General features: G+C 39.8%; 2 protein-coding genes across 15 annotated transcripts in view; both read right to left on the bottom strand.

The window, feature by feature from the left end:
- Positions 1–75: 75 nt before the first annotated feature.
- On the bottom strand, positions 76–15,424 carry LOC128918398 (cyclin-dependent kinase 11B). 4 transcript variants are annotated; one of them, XM_054222553.1, is made up of 20 exons: positions 15,346–15,424; positions 14,672–14,802; positions 13,885–14,000; positions 13,211–13,335; positions 12,485–12,623; positions 11,915–12,045; positions 10,616–10,738; positions 9,351–9,446; positions 9,111–9,239; positions 8,220–8,285; positions 7,449–7,624; positions 6,625–6,715; positions 5,879–6,000; positions 5,442–5,547; positions 4,730–4,851; positions 3,632–3,739; positions 2,715–2,831; positions 2,285–2,433; positions 1,503–1,692; positions 76–515 (listed from the first exon to the last, which is right to left on the bottom strand). In XM_054222553.1, exons 2-20 carry the CDS (start codon positions 14,780–14,782, stop codon positions 423–425), a joined length of 2,310 nt encoding a protein of 769 aa, XP_054078528.1. In that variant the 5' UTR covers positions 14,783–14,802; positions 15,346–15,424; the 3' UTR covers positions 76–422. The 4 variants fall into 4 exon arrangements, with proteins under 4 accessions (XP_054078528.1, XP_054078529.1, XP_054078530.1 ...); XM_054222554.1 differs by having other exon boundaries at positions 7,449–7,618; XM_054222555.1 differs by lacking the exon at positions 10,616–10,738.
- A 218-nt stretch (positions 15,425–15,642) lies between these two features.
- The window catches only part of SLC35E2B (solute carrier family 35 member E2B), a 17,855-nt gene continuing 14,310 nt past the window's right edge, over positions 15,643–19,187 (bottom strand). For all 11 annotated transcript variants that reach the window (XM_054222576.1, XM_054222575.1, XM_054222570.1 and 8 more), the window contains one exon: positions 15,643–18,770. In XM_054222576.1, coding sequence (XP_054078551.1) covers positions 18,524–18,770 — 247 coding nt within the window. In that variant the 3' untranslated portion in view covers positions 15,643–18,523. The remainder of the gene's footprint in view (positions 18,771–19,187) is intronic.

Raw genomic sequence — 19,187 nt, 5'->3', positions numbered from 1 at the left:
CTTCCCACTCTAGAAGACTTAATGCCACCAACATCCAAGTCTGCTGCATGTGAAGAAATGAAATCCTTCACACTGTTAAACAATTAAAAATGTATTTTAATTCTACAAATTTACAAGGAAAAAACAAAACAAAACAAACCCAACGAAAAAGAACCTAAAAATAAACCAGAAACTGTTCCAGGACTGTACTTCAAGTTTTCCTTTGTCAAATTTTGTAATGATCCTTGGCTTTTCGGGTTAATTCCAGTCCTCTAATGGAATGCAGCAGTTAGTTATACTCCACACCCAGCAAGAGCCTGTGAATCTCTGATGACATTTGACTTTTCCCCTGTGAAAAACATCGTCCCCCTGACGTGAAGAACAAAACTGGGGACTCAGAAATCCACTCACGTGAACAGTTCTCTCTTTTTTCCTGTTGAGTTTTAAAACTTGAGGCTGAAACCAGGTCCTGCAGCAGACGCTCCTTGATTTGTGGTGGTCAGATGAAAACCCGTGTCTTTCAGATCATCGTCACCCTGTGAAAACCAATCACAAGTCATCTATCAGTAAGCGTGCAGATATATTTTACCTCTCCAACACAAAAATCTAAACAACAAAAAAAATCAAGTATCTTTAAGAGATAAGAAACAAATGTTTGATTAGTGATATCGTAGCTAAGGTTGAGGCAGAGCGTTATTCATGATATTTAAACGTTGCTGTTTCTTCTAAAGGCATCTCAAGTGTATTCCTAGTTTGTATATCTACTTTTGACTGAACAGGGGAAAGATGAAAAAAAATGTGAACACACTCTATTAACAAGTGTAAACTACACTTCTTCAGCAGCTGACGAAACACCCTGCATACTCTCCTTGTCAATTTTTATACCCTCAAAAAAAATTGAGGTTAAACAAACTTTTAGGCTACTTCATCTGTTAAATTGGGCACAATAACTGACAGTGCTATTTCATCTATGCTGAGGCATGGAAAATAGTAATAACAAGTTGATATAGTTAGGGCACCTGAGACCGTAACATGCCGTATTTACAAGGGCAGCTTTTTTTTCAACATGGGCAGCACAACCCCCACTGACAGAAAGAAAAGAACCCCAGCCTTGCCCTTTTTTGAATTCCTCTTCAAATACTGGAAAAAAGGGCCTGCATAACTTACTTACCAGGGTTTGTATTTTTTTTTTTTAAATAAATTTGCAGCTTTGAAAGCTTAGTTGAAAGTGTAGAACAAGGTACACTTTCAAAAGAAAAACTGTTCTGCACTGTGATAAAACCAGGCATCATTTCTTTCTCAGATTATGTACTGAAATTATGATTCTGTGAATACAGCAGTAATTGGACCTGTCCTTTGAAAAGGAAGAGAGGGAAAAAAGCTGCCCTTCTAGAGTGTCTTTTTCGTGCAAGCAGAGGTGAGTCTCAGGATCCCAAGCCGCAGAAGGCTGACAAAAATCAGGATTCAGACATGTCCGAGGACATCAGGAGCCTGTGTCAGTTGCCTGGATGAGCTGTGCTTACCAACTGGCTGTAGCCAAGGCCTCCCTCAGGTGGTCGTGGGCTAGTGCCACGTTTTACTCTTTGTTGTTCGCTTTTTGCTGGCCAGGTGGGAAACATGGACGGGTCGATAGGAAGGGGCGTTTCTCGGAAATACTCGTGCTTCAAACCATCTTCGGCAGTAATTCTTCTGGCTGGGTAGTACGTCAAAAAGCTGAGAAGAATATAGGAAGACAATGAAATAGGGAAGAAGAGAGAAAGGAAAAAAATCTCTCAAGCTATTGTCAACATTTTAAAGAAAACTGAAGTGGAATGCAGTCAGAATGCACCAGCAGAGTTAGTTAAAAAGCCTGCCAGAACATCAGATGAAAATCTAGGAAGAAAACAAGATTGTTATTTTCCTAATTCTTTAATATGATCTCTAGAATGTACTGCTTTTTTTCCTTTTTTCAGCTGTAATTCAATTGTTTTAACAAGATCCATCAGCAGACTGCATGATAGCTGACTCAACACCTAATTAAACATGACATGAACAAGCTAAAACTACTACTAAAACATTTGTCTATTCTTTTAGGATATAAGTGTGCAAGGATAGTCTTGGACTGATGTTTAAGAGCAGGCGTTAAGAGCCTGGCACACTGAATAAAGCTGTTGCAAGGAATGTCACAGACAAACTTCAAATGCATCAGTGTGTTTTGACAAGGTTAAATGCCTTGAAATACCGCCCTTCCCTACAAGTTGTTTTCCACCACTATCACAGCATGTCAGCACATTTTCCCAAGGACACCCTGGAAGGTAGCACTTACTTGTTCATCAGATCAAACCCCTGGTCGGAGAGGAGGGCTCCAAATCTCTTGCGGAGATTGTTATAGGGATATTCTGTGAACGTCATCTTCTTCACTGCTGGCAGCTCATTGTAACCAGGCCAGATTTTTTCGCTTGGAGTACCGAGATCCTGCAAATTAAAATATCTCCTTAATAAACTCATTCCGGAGCGCAACCCTTGTGCTTATTTATTATGTAGCTATAGGAGTTGGTAAGTATCCAGAGAAAACAGAAGAAACACAAGTCATGATCCTGGCCTCCTATAAGCATTGTAAAACAAGGATCAGAGTAATGAGCCTTTTATTAAAGCTGAATCTCTGTCAAAGAGCAACAAGCACTTTTAATTTCTTACTACTCTGATGTACCTGCCTCTAAAACCAGTCAGGTAGAATCCAAAGTTAAAAATGTTACCTTAAAAACTTTGTTGATCTGGTCAATTTCTGACTTCCCTGGAAACAGCGGTTTCTGCGTTAACAGCTCTCCAAATATACACCCGACCGACCACATGTCTATCGCCGTGGAATATTCCTGAAAAGAAAGAATATGTTATACCTTATAAAATCAGTAAAATACTTTCACTGAGCTGTTTGTGGTTTTTTTGTTGTTCTTTTGGTTTGGGGTTTGTTTTTGTTCTTCCCTTAAAGATTCTACCACTCCGAACAGAACACGTGCAATCATTCCAATACCCAAGGCACGGGTCTCAACTGCCTTTATTTCAAAGTTAAAATTACTGTGAATTATGAGTAATACCCTTAACACACAAATACTTCAGGATGAAACTTCTGCACAATGTTGCCTTTCTTTTTCACTCACAAACAGAGCATCACAACTAGCAAATCATTCTAACTTGCACTCTCTTTCACAGAGATCCTTAGCCCTTGTTTTGCCACAACAGCAATCTCGGGTTACGGGCACAAAACCCGGTCCCTTAAACCTCTTTTCTTAACTGCAGCCGTTGCCAGTACCTTGCTCTGCTCTCAGGTGTCACAAATTTTAGACTAAGGTTAAAAAAAAAAAAAAGAAAAATTAAAAATCCAGCTGCCCAAGATGACAGTGACAGTTTGCACCAATCCAGGAGAAACCCAGCAGCACTACCACATCAGCACCCTAAAGGAGAAAAAACTCTGTTACCCACCCACTTTCTATCTGTAGAAGATGGAATTTTTTAGCTGCATTATTAGGAAAAATAATACTGAAGTTTCAGAATTTCCATCTCTAAATCAATACAAAGAATCAAGCATACTCATACTTTGTTCCTAAATTATAAAATACAGAGTGACTCTGAAGAGTCATTGCTCTAGCAGCCAGAGGAACAAGGAGAAACGTACCTTGGCTCCAAGCAACAACTCCGGAGCCCTGTACCAAAGCGTCACCACCACTGGCGTGTAAGGCTTCAGCGGAGATCCGTATTCCCGGGCTAGTCCAAAATCTCCAACCTAAATGGAAAGTGGTAATCAGCACTATTTCCAACATTGACCACACCATTTACTAACAGTGCCAAGATGTGTTGGCCATGTTGGCTATTGCATGGCTTCCAGCCTTCAAAAACAGCCCCCCAGAACACGCTCACGGGCCTGCCTTGTCTTTTTCCACTGAAGGGAAAATACATTTTTCCCTTCCCGAGGCCAAGGAAGAGCTCCTGTTATTGATCACCTTCACAGAAAGCTTACGTGGCAGGGGAAAAAATAAAACCAAAAGACAATAAATGCTGACTTCAACTTTGCCAAGCAAAAAAAAATAAAAAAAAATTCAAGCCCAGTTTTCCTGAGAAAGGGAAAGGCTTAACAACTGTAACAGCTGTACGATGTAAATAATGGCAATACATAATTGGCACCTACAATTTAGAAGTAAAAATTGAAATGTTACGTCCTGATCTTATTAGTACTGCTTTTCTCTTAGATTTTTGTAAGTAGGCAGTGAAAGGTTAGGTAGATTTTTAAAACGTGCAACTTTTCAAAAGGCTTTTTCTTTGTGAAAAGAATCTCACATCTCCACCAGTGACTGATGGTTCAGCATTACTACAGAGATTTATATTCTTATATTAAGATTCGCAGTCTCTCAAGTTGAAAGAGCAACCCCAGTTCAAACACTACGATGCTGATATAGAAAAAGAAAATTACAGTCAGGCATATAGAATTGCTGAATCACCAGGAAGAGAAGAGCACTGTTCAGACTTCTAAAAAAGAATTCACTATTCACTACAGCATGCTTATTCATCACATCCTAGCATAAATCTCAGAGTTTTGGTAAGACAGTCTCTTTTCTTTACTTTAACAGTAAAGTTCAGTCCTTCACAACTGTGCATTTTACAAGCCACACCTCATACCTCCTAAAGACAAAAGCAAAACAGTCTACCCAGCTCTTGAGATAGCTATAATGCAGTGTATTCTGCAATACAAGTGTGGTATATTTCATGTAATTCTTACTTTTAAAATGCCTGAATGACTGAGTAACAGGTTGGAAGTTTTCAGGTCTCGATGAAGTATCCAGTTGTCGTGAAGATGCTTGACTCCTCGCAGTAACTGAATCATCAAGGTTTTCACTTCACCTGAAATGATAAAAAGACAACAAATACATTTAAGAGAGGAAATCTATTTTTCCGTTTTGTTTTTTTTTTGTTTGGGGAACACGCAGGGGGAGGAAAGGGATGTCAAGTTAAAAGCATAGTACAGACTGCACCATAAAAATATGGCACAGGAAAAGTTAAACCCACAGAGCGGCCAGTAAAGCAAAATTAATTTAGATAGCTGGAATGCATCCAAATAATGCTCAGAAATGAATGCCTCTCAAAAACACAGGAAGTGGCCAAAATTAAAACCCAGTGTTCTTTTCTGGTTTAGCATAGGGGAAACTCCTTCCATCTCACATCTGAATCTCCCCCTCACCCTAAGCATCCAAACTGGATTCATCAGCCAAAGATCACTATGAGTATCAGCACTGCCAGCCTACGATCCTATCTTCGCTTCTATCAGTAAAATCAGACCAAACAGAGAAAAAGCAATGAAGTCCGTGTTCCAAAGAACACTCACAGGACATTCCAAGGCATTACACGTCACCACAAAAAGCCCAAAGCCACTGAGGTTTGTGTTGGCCAGTTTTCCAGTTTTAAGAATTATAGGAGACTATGGCAAACAGTACCTGGTAGAAATGGTTGCTTCATTGTTTCCATCAGACTCTTGAGATCGTGTTCTACGTAGTTCATTACAATATAGATTTTATCCATGTTACTACCTACAACAATTTCCTAAAACACAGAAACAAATGATCAAAACAAGCACACAGTATTTAAAAAGCATGCAAAAATGACTTTTCAAAATACACTGGCAAGAGGATAAGTGGAGCCTGACATTGGTAAAATCCATAGAAAATCTATTTTTCTATGAAAAAAAGCACACTTTTGCAAAACATTGGATTATATACAGACGAGTAATGTCTACATAGTTTTACGGGTAGCATACAACTGTTTACAGAAACAGGCTCTGCTGCGAATGCATCTTTTTATAAGGCATTTTAAAAGCCAACAGGCAATATTTCAAGAACAAAAAAATTTTTGAAATAGAAGATGGTGGCCTTACTCTGACAGTGACGATATTTAGATGTTGTGCTTTCAGAATAGTATTTATTTCTCTCAGAGAAGTAATGGGAAAGCCTTCCTTTTCCTTTTCCATTTTCAGTCGCTTCAGAGCCACAATTTCATCTGTAAAGAAAACAGCATTATTAACTGCAGAATTCCCATCACACAGCTAATAAAATGCATGTTAAGAGGTCCTCCAGTGTTGCTATTACAAACCAGATAAGCAAAGAGCCTGAGTTTTAGAAATACAAATCCACTTGTACACACGAGAAGTGTTTTTTTGAGAGGGAGCTTAAAAACAGAAAAGAATGAAAGTTCTTTCTACCACAAAATACTGCAGTATATACTCACTGCTCACCAACCCCTGCTTTATGAATTCCCTAACCGTGTCTGTGCTTACAGTGACGCCTGCTGGAATGCTCATAGTAAATTTTGAAAACTTGCAACCTGGCAACTATCTACAGCAGATCTCAAGCCAGAAATAACTGCCTTTCGAGCCAGAAACTGAAATCGTGTTAATTGTTCTACACCATCGTGGCCAATACAGGGATTACTTCTGAACTCAAACAGCTGCAAGTGGAGCCCTTACGTCAAAGTCCACACCCTATTAAAAAGCATTATTCTCGATAAGGAAGAAAGCATTTTAGACAGATTTTGTTCATCAATGAGAAATGCAGAATCACAGTTTGCATACAACTTCGGCCCCAAATGCCATGGAGATAATAACTGGAGACCACTTATACTAACCAGTCTTCTTGTCTTTCGCTCTGTACACTACACCATACGTCCCTTCTTCAATCCTGTTCAAACACTGAAATTCCTCCACACTACGACATCCCTGAAAAAACAGATGGACAACATTTACCCCTCCAGCACCTGGGGGAGGATTTTGCCTAGTTTTTTTTTAAATAAGACTTAAGGTAAACTTCAGCAATCTCACGGGAACAGTTAAAATTAACCAAGAGAATTCGACAACTTGGCTACTCCATGTAAGAAAGGTATCTTTGGGGTTTATTTTCACTTGGATCTCTAAAGGAATCCTGGACAGAGTCTGTGTTTTAGTAGATTAACTACATTATTTAATTAATTCTTCACTCACTCACTTTTGCACAGAGTAAGCTGAAATTTCTGCCACAATGGCAAAGGTGGCAACTCAGCAACTTAGACCGATACTTTTCACATAATTCAATTAATAAAAATATGCTTTCTCTTCATGTTTCTACACTTTGCTGTTGGCTACAAAAAGAATAACCACCCCATCAGTTTCTATTCATGTTAACAGGACTCTTCTCTCACAAGTATCTATTTCCAGATAGCAATGCCAAGATATCAGAGTATCAGCTACGTATTATTACATTCTTACCTATATCTAAGAGTAATCTCATTTTTGCTCCATGCCCATTTTTCCTTGTCAAAAGAGACAGCAATATTTCACGCAGAAATGTGTATTTTGTGATGCTGAGTCAGCAAGGTGTATCTGCCCATAAACTCATGCACAACTTGTTAACAAAGCAGCTCGGGAAATCCCTTTGCCTATGATATTCTCAAGCATCATTTCAGTGATCCTCTACCTGAAGCGCAGGAAGATACTTGGGAAGCTCTTGTTTCAGTTCGATGGGGGAGGAAGCTGGCGAGTCAGGAATATAGTCTCCTTCTGTCATGGCATTGGAATGAGGGGTGCCCTCCCCTACTTCCTCCTCTTCGACTTCGCTGCCTGCTGAATCTCGGTCAAACCTCGACTCTGTAACTTTAAAGGTCAGAATCAGTCGTGGAAAGAGGAAGACATTTGGAACAATTAAGTTCAGCTTTAGACAAATAAGGGTAGTGAAACACTGATCACTATACATGAAACAGGCGTGCAACTTACGCAACTTAACTTACTGCAACAATAAAGATCAAGGAGAAGCCCGATTTCTCCTCCTTGCAGAGATAATGCTTTCAAGAACTCGTTTACAGTCATGTAAATACAATTTCTGGCATTAAATACAGGATGTCAGAAAAACAGATCTTTCCACTACCAGAATGAGAGAGAAAACTGACCCAGTATATCTCATTCTAACTGAAAAGCTTTTTTTGACAAAAGGACAGAGCAAGAGACCCAAAATGAAAAAGAAGGAAGCATTAGCTCATTAAACTAGGCTCTGACTTCCTCTAAACATAGACCTTCAAACAAATTTCAAGGAATTTCTGATTCTAACGTAAGGATAGCCTCAAAATGCCAAATACACGATGCTTTAGAAAAATACATTGAAAATATTTTAAAAATATTTGTAGAAATATTTATTTGGCTACAAAAATTCAGCCAAACACTTTAAAAAAAATAATCAGTGTTTGCATTGTACCAACTGGGATGTGGTTTCCATTCTCCCGTTCCTCCTCTTCACTCATTTCTTCTTCGCTCACCTCTTCTGCAAAACAGAATCAAGTGCAACGGAATAAACCCAACATTTCTGTAGTTCCTTGTAAGGCAGATCACTAATTGAAAGGCTTTTCTAATTCACCAGGCCTTTTCACGGCTATCTAGTTAGTGACCTCTTACTTCTGGTTCACTTGGAAAGAAAATGCTTCCCCTGACTCCACAGAACTGCACCTTTCAGCTTCCAACAGGGAATACAATTCTTACCGATTATCTGGGAATTCAGAGCTGGGAGGAGGTGAATAAATTAAGTCAGGAAACTTATGAATATTTGCTTATTGACTGTAATTGATTTTAAAGAAAAATATCCAGCCATCAGAGCATGCTTTTGTGCCTTTTCTTCACTCATTAGTGACAAGAATGGCTCTAAGTAGACTTTTTACCAAACCTTTTTTATTATTTTTATCTATTTGTACTGGCATGAAAAAAGCCTTTGAGATTTGCAACTGAAAAATAAATCAAATAACAGAGACATTTGTATTTCACCACCCCCCAAATAACTGCAGACTTGCTCTCTACAGAATATTTGTTCTGTTACAAAATTACTGGAACTGTTACCCTTACACCATTTAGGAAGACAAAAAATGGCTTTCGGTTTTCTAATCTGGTTTCTTAGACGAATAATTGGTATTACCTCTATATAAAAGGATAGAATATGACTTGTACTTGTTTTTTTTTCTTTTTAGTTATCTTGACCTGTGAGGTCTCAGCCTATCCTAGACTAAGAGAAAAGGAAAATGTTCAAACAAAACAATACAGAATGAGAAACAGAGAAAATCATAACACACCGTTCTAGGAGCTGCTTTATGTTACTCACCAGCTGACTGCTCAGACACTTCCTCAGAATTGCTTCCCGTCTCCTCCTCCTCCTCCTCTTCCTCTCCCTCTTCCTCAGAACCTTCACTGCTAGACTCTTCCTCCTCTTCTTCCGAGCCTGATCCAGATTCTGTTCAGGAATCATCAAACGCGTAACTAAGTAGGCACACACTCTAACAACACTGTTTCCTGAACAGACAACTGAACAATTAATTACATCTACTAAATTGCATTTAATCACCTGATGAAGACTCTGCCGAGCTGGTTTTTCTCTCACTGTCACTGATGTCTTGCAAGTCTGAAAGAGGATCTCTCTCTTCTGGTTTCTCTTCTTTCACTGTTGAGACCATAAAAATTAAAAACAGGGTGCTGACTGAATGTCGCATCTATTTATAAGACTCTGAATACCCAGATAACTGCGTTGCTTTCTCTGGCCATTAAATTGGTGCTGAACATTCTGTATTGGAAATACAGAACACTAAAAAAAAAATAAAAATTCACACTGCTCAAAAGACAAACAGCTTTTCTGAACTGCAGTGGTGCAGGATCAACAGCCAAAAATGTGAAATATTGACTTTTTAAAACATGATATATGCATAGGCCCCTCTAAGTGTAATTAAAAAAAAATTTTTTTTAAAAAAGTAACATGGCAACAAGTATCACCACAACACAGTCTCACTAATGCGTGTACATACAGCGCTTGCTATCAGTGCTTCCTATTCTAATGCAGCCCCTCTGGACCACCATGAAATAGCACGTGCAAATAACTGTCGATCGATCAGACAGTAGCTTCAAAGGACTTGCTGCCTGCCCCCACCTGGGATTTCAGCTGACTACATTCTGCAATCAGCTTATTTGAAATAATTACACTCATTTTTACAGCTACACCCGTTCACAAAGCGGACACAGAGCTTTTCTTCTTTAACCAAAGACACTTCTACGTCAAATGTGCATGTTCTCTACTCACAGTTAGGACCTTCTAGGCACGGGAAGGACCGTTTTCTAACCAGAATACTGCCTTAAGCATTTATTTTCTACTACAAGATGACAATATCAGTGATGCTTAAACTATATTGATCCCTGTAAGGTAACTTTTTAAGGTAGCTTAGCTCCTAACAACAAATCCAGCTGGAGCTAGTGTACACAATCCCCTTTTTAATCTGCGAGGGAATTAAACTAGAAAACTTTATAAATTCAGTCAGCTGCTTCTTTCATCACTGAATGAAGTAACTCGGAAACTTTTAAAATTACTATTCCTACTACTAAGAAGGAAAAGATTCATTCAGTTTGTCACTTGCACAGATACCTGCAAAACCAGTGTTGCTTTAGAAAACAGTACATATGTACGTATTCATGAATATTCCAGAGTTGTGCCACCACGGCTGAAGTGGACAATACTTTCAATCCAGTACCAGGGATATACGTTTACTGCTAAAAATTAAGCGCTGCCCCAGAACAGCTCCTCCTAGCCCCCAGGCAAAGACATCATAAAGTGGCGAATGCTACCTGGTTTCCTGCTATCTCCTTGCTCAAGCTTGTCTCTTTGCTGTCGTAATGGACTGCGACTCCAGGGTCTCATTTTTACTTTGTCTCCATATTCTTCCCTCACTGTTCTATGGTGTGCAGAAACTAGTGAAAACAAAACCGGAAGAAATCGTTACATCTCCCTGCCCTAATTAGAAGACTTCTGTCTGCCACAACCACCTGCTTTGCATACTTTTCATTTTTCCTTACATGCTAAAGGATGATCGGGAGGAACGGAAGTGGAACCTACCTATACCTAGGAGAATAAAGGACTATGATTTACCTCGTGCACAATAAAATATGGGTTTGTACGACTTAGAGAAAGGTGCTGCCATACTTAGGAAACGGAAGCAAGATGCCCTAGATACTACAGAGAAAACGCCCTAAAACTAAGGCATTAATGCCAGAGAGAGAAGTGGACAGACCAGGAAGATACATAAAGGAATAAAGACAGCTAAGGGTTAGAAGGAGCTGAGAGAACATTTAGAGATATAAAAATAACTAAAATGAAAAGCTAGATACATTGAATGATATCAGTGTAAATACCAAGCACATGAGCTGAACTAGAAATAGCAGCAATAAGCATGGCTGCTTCTGCTACTCTCGAACAATCTTTGTCACTTGATCACAAGAATGGGCTCTGATTTTTACCTCTGAAAGTCGGGACAAACAGAGACAAATCAAAAATGATCTGAACTTACGTTGCGAGTATCTGATATGCTATGAAAAGTGAGGGTTCATGTGTAGAAGGTAATTCAAATTGCTCAGTTATCAGATCTTCCGCACTTGACTCACACTACAGCCTTTTTCATGGTTGGAGTACTTACATGATCTCTCTGCCTCCCGCTGCAATTTAATTCCCCAAATCCTCAAAACACTTAATTTTGAGACTTCAACCTCTATAAAATTGGGTTAGACTCAGCCAAAGAGTTCAGAGGTGACGGGGCTCATGACAGACGCGCACACACACATGGAGACAATGGCAATTACATAAATTCTGTTTCTATAGGAAAGCAGACTAACAGAGGGAGGCAAAGAAAGACTTACTGACTAACCAATATGCCATGATATTTAAGGCACATAACGTTATTTCCCCATGTAGAACTTAATGGATTCCCCCCCTCCCCATGAAGAAGCCTCCCACCACCACCTCTTTTTCTTTTTTCTTTTTTTCTTCCAAATTCTGGCATTGACCTAAGTAAAAAATGCTTTCTATACCTCCATTCCACCATTGTGTCAGCGGATAGAAAGCCCAAACTACATTTATACAGAGATGGTTACCTTCTCTTCTGGCTTCACGTTCCTTACGTCTTTCTTCAGCTCGCCTTTCTCGTTCTTTTTGCTCCCTTTGTTCTTTTTGCTGCTCTCTGATTTTTCTCTCTCGTTCTCGCTCAAGTTGCTCCAGACGATCTCTAGAAAATAATTATTTTTTGTTAAGTTACAGTTCACTACAAATTCAGCTTATGAAGTAAAGGAAAACTGGTTTTCCATAACAAACTACAGGGCCATTCAATTTCATTAGCAACAACAATACTGAAGCAAGTTCAATTAATAAATCCCTGATACTACGCAAAACTGGTTTGCACTTTTTTTTTCATTATAGTACAACACTGGTAATGCATTCACCTAGAAATATCTGTTGTAATGAAGTCACTTACAAAGGTAATTAAGGACAAGAACACATTTTCATTAGACAACACACTGACAGGAACATGGCACTGGCATCAGTCCTTAAAAGATTTTGCTCTGAATTTTGTTGTCAATGAAACAACGAAAAGTTAGAGATGGATTTAGAGGAGGAAGCTGTTCATGTCTGTTGGTTTGTCACAGGGAAGGGAGGAATGGATGTACCTCTCCCTCCTGGAATGCTCCCTTGCCATTTCTCTCCGTTTCTGTCTTTCCCACTCACGACGGGCTTTATCCTGCTCTTCTCTATGTCTCTTCCTACGCTCGTGTTCCCGTTCTTTCTCTTTCACTCTGGCATGTTTCCCTAAACAAACAAAAATGAGTTTTGGAGTGTTACTATTCAAAATATTTAGTGCTCCTATTTTTAAAAAGCAAAGCTAGAAAGGATGAAACTTATGGCAACCTATTTTCATGTTCTCTGTTAGTTTCTTGATGGAAAAATCCTGATATGAAAGGGTGTTGGAAAACTAAAAGATTATAAGATCTTGCAAAAATGTTTGCATGAAAAACAGAAAAATGCTGCTGGTAACAGGAATACAACATGAGTGTTTTTAGAAAGGATATCTTTTCCTTTACAGTCAGAAACAAAGATCATATCTCAGCCCACTCACTCAGTGAAGCCAGAAAGAAGCTTAACTGACTTCAAAGAGTAAAAGTAGACTCTGTGTCCCTGTCCCAAAGTGATTACTGTCCTCTCAAACACATATGTACCCCTGACATTCCTGTAAGGGCATTAAACGTAATCAAAGAAATAAGACAAGTTTAAATTCCTTTGTCTTATCCACCTGACACGTTTTCTTTAGTTTGTAGTTATTTACTACCTACATAGTGCCTGTTTGGCTTCACGTCAGGAAGCTACCAGAAATGTTATCCAAATGCAGTAATAACAACCTTCTGCTGAATGACTACGATGTCTACGTTTCTCTTTCCTCTTCTCATCTTTTCTATGATGGGTTTTTTCTTTCCGTGACATTTGCTGTGGTGGTTTTATAGCCAAGGAATCATCTTCCTCTCCTCTAAAATACAAGACAAATAAAAGAAACCAACTTAGGAAAGTTACATGTACTGTCAAACAGATTGTGTGTTATTTCCTCTTTTCTCTGTTTTGAAAATAATGCATTTTTTTCCTATTTTATTAATTTATATTAAAGTTAATTTCCGTAATACCCCTGAACCAAGGCATTAACAGTACCTTACAGAAAATCATAGTCACGTAGATGAGAAATTAAGATACTATTACGTGTGCACTTTTAATACATAAGCAAACTGCGGATGAATTAAGCACCAAAAAGAACTCAGCAGGGCCGCTTTAACTGCATCTTGAGCAAAATATTTTATTACGAAGTAGTGGCCAAAATTGGACCACAACACTCTGTTGAACCTTAATCAGTATTTCAAAACAACACCCTGGCACGTTCTACAAGCAGGAGGCAAGATGGCACATCTGCATGCTACAGAAGTTAAACTGTTCCCCTTCAGATATTTTTAAACCCTCTTCTCCATACTTCTAAAGGTTAATTTCAGTAACCCTTCCTCAGGTAACAAAATTATTCTCTTATTCTTACCTGTCTTCCATAGAGTCTTCCCTCCTGTAAGGTGAATTTCTGATTGTTATTTCCATGCGATGATCTCTCAACTCCCCCTCTTCAAGAGAATCCCGCTTTGAATCCCTATCATCTGACTGTGACAGAAACAGAAGAAAGGGCAAACCCAAAACACAATTAATTTTTATGTCACAAAATGAAAAAGTGTAAACAGTACTCAAATCTTTCATTCCTGGCTCAAAAGCCACCCTTATCTGGTCACACCAGTAAAGTATACCAACTTAGGAAGCAGAGATTTCACAGTTGTAAACAGTCAAATGCAGTTTGATTGCGATTATAGCTGAAATTCCGTAAATTCAATGTAATTAGACAAAATTAGATAATGATTAAGGAGGATTGCATTAACTGTTGTAGGTTTTTAAAAATATTTTGTACACGATTGTACAAAACCAAGCAGTACCACAAAAGTTATTCAAGAACAATTATTTAAACCCATTCTTCTGTAAAATCTTTGAAAGCTTTTAATTGAACTGCAACTTCCAGTTAATCACGTCAATTTCTTTACCTTTTCTAACCAGCAGCTATGAAACAAAGCACAGCATACAACCTGAGGCCAATGAGATCTTAGCAAAGCACTGTACTTTTGTCAAACTTTGGAATTAAGAGATCACCCACAAAACATGCACAAGAGCACAGAGGAATTCCACTGACATGGCAAGACGCCTTGTCCTCATCAGCAAATGAGGATATGGGCACTGAAACTCCTCAGGTGTCATTAAAAATGCTTGTATACCAAAGGGCAGCTTACATTTTTCATACGTTTTATCTCTGCCTTCTCTTCTTGCTCCTTCCTTCGTTTTTTTTCCTGAAGAATTTCATCTAAAGTTTTCACTTTCCAAGAATCCTTTTCATCACCCATTTGAGTTTAAAAAAAAATCTCTGAAAAAGAACCTGACATTAGTGAAATCTACACGAACTCCACAGCCCACCACAGCTGTCTATTTTACACTAACTTTTTATATACAAACACTTAATAGACCACCTTCAAGTAAAGTCAAGCTGGACTTATGCTGAACCAGAAAAGTCCGCTTTTAACCCTAGAAACGCGCACAGTCTTTGCTAGAACGCAGGGAGCTGCCCGACTGAAACGAAAACACCGCCTGTGAACACCGGCGGGTGTTTCGCCGCTGAGGAAGATCCAGAGGGGGCTGCCCGCCGCCTACAGCCCCGCTACCGGACGGGTGACTGGCATCATCGCGGCCTCCTACCCCCCCGGGCACCCCCCAGGCCCGCCGCTACCGGCCGCTGGGGGGTTAAGCCGGCCGCGAGGCCGCCCCGCACCCGTTCTGGCCTCAGAGCGCGATCCCGCCTGGGGCCCCACCTCCGCGCTCCCCCGCGCCGCCGCTCAGCCCGTCGCCGCGGCCGGGCCGACGCCGGGCCCCCCTCAACCCGTCACCCCCCGCGGGAGCCGGGCCCACTCACCGCCGCCGCTACCGGGCACTGGGACGGGCAGCGCGGGACTAAGGCGCCACTTCCGCCCGCCGCCGCAGGCTGATGACGCCATGGCGCCGCTGACGCAGGCGCGCGCAGGGCCGCCGCCATGAGGAGGGGCGGGGGAGTGACAGAAACCGCCACGGAATTGTCAAAGCGGCCGTTTCCGACAACGCATCAGCCTCACCGCCGGCAGGAAGGTAATTAATTCATTAATTAACGGCCCAGCTCTGCCTAAGTAACAATAAATTAAAAAAAAAAAAAAACAACACGAAAACCAACCCACGACAAACACATCAGTGGCAGAAAAAGAGAAATGTTCACCGCGCGGGCCAGGCTCCAGGAGCATCCTTGTAACGACATACAAAAAGTCAAATTTTATTATTTTTCACGTGAATAAAGCATGATTCCAACAAGTCATTTACATAACGGCAGGAGAGGGCGCACAGCGAAGGAGAATCTACATTCTTTAGGGCAATTTCTAAAAAGGGAAGTGAGCAGAGACCACGCCAACAGCACTGGACGCGCTTATGGCTGAAGTGGTGACGTGAACCGTGACCAGAGGTGACAACGTGACACGGGGCAGGAGGGATCGTCACGCACACGTACTTTGTTGTCCACGCTTTCAGAAAGCCCCCAACAGCTGTGAGTAACGTTGGGCTCTTCAGCAAGAACTCATGTTATTTCAGGAATTCACATTTTCGGGAAGATGTGCTGTTTCTATGGGAACGTACAACAAATACTCTGCATAGCTGTGGTTCCAGACCTCGTCTGGGTCACTGCACGAGCAACAGGGGTGCGGCCGTGAGAAATGCCAGGGAAAGAATCCCTGGAGTGTTCCAAGAGCAAGCTTTCCAGAAAAAAAAAATAAAAAGCAGTACTAGTGCCATCATAGGAAGCAATCAAAAGGCAGATAGCTGGGGTGGAATACTGTAATACGTGAATTATTAACACAGAACAAAATGTTCTTTGTTTGCCCAACAGGAACAACAGCAGAGAATTACTAGTACGACCATAGACAGAAAACATAAGTGGACAGTAAAGAGGGTGGTTTCTTTAATCTAACAAAAATAAAGGGCAAGAAGACTGCATAGAAAAGTACATAAGATCAACACTGTAAAAATAAACCCCTAATAAAATGGGATGATCGCTCTGCCACCGAACATGGCGGGGGGGGGGGGCATAAACCAGCCACTAATAAGCTTAGACACGTGTTAGAACAAGTTCCAAAATCCTCACGGCTGTTTGGGTCACAAACAGTTTTCCAGCAATAGGAAAGGCAAAGCCTGCTAACTTGTAAAATGAAGTTGACGAAGGGGCTTACATGAGAATGGAGCCAGGCAACCAGAAAGCCACTTATGTTTCTGTCTTCCAACAAGACGAGAAATATGACGCAAGCCAGACTTTGTTTCCTGCCAAATACACTTGAGATTTTTAAAAGTGTAACTACAAAAAAAAAAAAAAAAAAAAAAAAGAGAGAAAAACAGAGCTCCACCCCATAGTCCACAGCTTTTTGTAAAAGTGACAGGAGTACAAAGATACAAAAAACCACAGACATCACATATACAATGATGAAAAAACCTGACATTTCCCTCCAGCTCAAATCTTCACAGAATATGCCCCAAGCAACCAGTCATGTATAGGAATATAACCTGAATGAAGCATAAGACAAAACCAGCATACAGTGTTTAAACAGAAAACGGGCTTCTTCAGAGAGACTGTCTTGGGAACACACTTTTGCTCTCTGCGGGAATAGTTCATTAAAGCTAACGGAACACCTCACAAGTGGAAATGCAAGCAGGAGCTTAAATTTTGCAGGAAATCCACAGGTAACTTCCCATTAAAAATTATTTTTACCATAAAGACCACTTTATCTATTCTTCTAATGCCATGCTACAATCTTTCAGAACAGTGTCAATTATTAAAAAAATCAAATTTTTTAAATTTGTTACCAGGAAGTCCATTTGAATGTTTTTGTAGCTACATGTGCCTTTTTGCTAAAGCTAATTACCAATACTTAAGAATTATTTTTTTTTTCATTTTTGAAAGTTAACTTTTAATCTTTGACCTACCACAAAACAGAACTTCCTTAAAAAAGAAAACTTCTTAAAAGCAGCAGAAATAAATATTATCCTCAGTTTATGGTTAATATTCTCCCTTCAGTGGCCTCTTTTCCATCTGTCACAACACCTCTGAGATTCTTTACCTAATCAGAAATCATAGAAATACTTTGCACATAGGTCAGAATTATAACCCTGAGTTTCTAAAAGGCAGTATTTTGTTGCACTCTTAGAAATAATACCCAAAAAAATCAATTTATTTCCTCATAACAGAAATATATAACAAAATGCAAGAAATTAAAATATTAGAAGGGGTTCTTGTAGAAATACAGAGATCCTGCTTCCTTTATCACCAGTTTTTCAGTGTTTTTTACCTCTAAGTAACTGCAAATATTTAATTCAACACTCAATTTATACGGTGTATGTATATGTGTGTATATTTGCATTTCAATATTGTCAATAGGCAACCAGGATGCAGTATTTCCATGTTAAATTTTAGTAGAAAAATCACTTTTCAATTCCTAGCTTTGTAGTCAGAAATAGCTGCTCCTCACTGCTTTGGGGCACGGACTTGTTTCCGTAGTTTACTTCAACTAAACATATACCAAAATAAGTCACTTGTTGGGAGAGGAGAGAGTTCCTTCTTCCAGCTCTACAACGCACACAAACAACGGAGGATGCAGGCAGCGTAGAGTAACAAACAACTAGGAATTTCAGTTGTGCGCCAATTTCATTCCACTGCAAGCAAGCAGAATGCAGTCATGGGTCCACATTTTCACATTATTTTGATGGGTAGGGAGAAAGGAATCATTTTCCGCATAAGACACTGAAGTTCTTTCTCTAATATAGACTTGTATGTTATTTGCAGTCAAGGAAAGACAATAAAGCCCATGTTTACCACATTATATGATACTAGGTCCTCTGGTATATCAGTTCCTGAGTAAGTCAAGGCTTACTGGATTCTTCCCATCATTTTCTTTCCGCTTTAAGTCCCAGGCTTGACCTGCCATGAACTCAAAGGAACCAAATCAGCATCAACTGTTGAAGAAATAACCACTTTCAGGAAGATTCCTTTGAGTTACACTAGGTGGAAAAAATAAGTGGCCATATTAATCATACGGTTCCAAATCCTTGGAAATTAGTGGCTCAGTATCTTCAGTTGTACTTTGTGCGGATTGCGGGGCTGCAGCTGCCAGGCTGTGTATAGTCTCTTGCTGATGCTGCTTTGCCTTGTTATATAGAAGAACTCCAATTGTCACTAGGACAGTCCCAATGGCCGAGAGGCTTGTGATTTTGTTACCAAACACAATAATACTTAGCCAGATTGACAGCGCATGCTTCACAGTACTAGCAACACTGGAAAGGAATATAAAAATTAAGGCCAAAGAAAGCTTTCTCATATCCCACCACAACCATGCTTTAACATAGCAGGACCTCTCTTTGTTTTGTTTGCTTTTTAAACACCACCTCTTTTCACTTTTCCTCCCGAAGCTAATACCGTAACCAAACTGATTGTATATTGGCACTCCTGTCTTTACACTCGTCTTTTTTTAGAGCTATGAATAAGTCACCTCAGGTTTTTGCTTTTGTTACTTTTAAGTATGCAGTACAGCATTAGCAATTCATTTCTAGCTAACAAAGGCATCCAGAAAATGCGAACAGAAGACTAGCACATAACTACCATTTGCGAGTCTGCTGCTACTATTCAGGTAATAAAGCATTATAACCTGAAAAGAATCAGTATCTACATCATACCCACAACATTATAACAAG

Source organism: Rissa tridactyla, chromosome 16 (assembly GCF_028500815.1).
Source record: "Rissa tridactyla isolate bRisTri1 chromosome 16, bRisTri1.patW.cur.20221130, whole genome shotgun sequence".
NCBI classification, from domain to species: Eukaryota; Metazoa; Chordata; class Aves; order Charadriiformes; family Laridae; genus Rissa; species Rissa tridactyla.
This window is presented reverse-complemented; position numbering and strand designations above follow the sequence as displayed.

Bases quoted from the DNA above. Each gene is read 5' to 3' on its own strand.
- LOC128918398 (XM_054222553.1), bottom strand. From the start codon at position 14,782: ATGGGTGATGAAAAGGATTCTTGGAAAGTGAAAACTTTAGATGAAATT. The intron at 6,001-6,624 runs GTTAGTATAAGT...TTTTCTTTACAG, and splicing joins AGCGAAAGACAAGAAGACTG to ATGAAATTGTGGCTCTGAAG. The intron at 5,548-5,878 runs GTAAGGCCACCA...TCTGTGTTTTAG, and splicing joins TAAATATCGTCACTGTCAGA to GAAATTGTTGTAGGTAGTAA.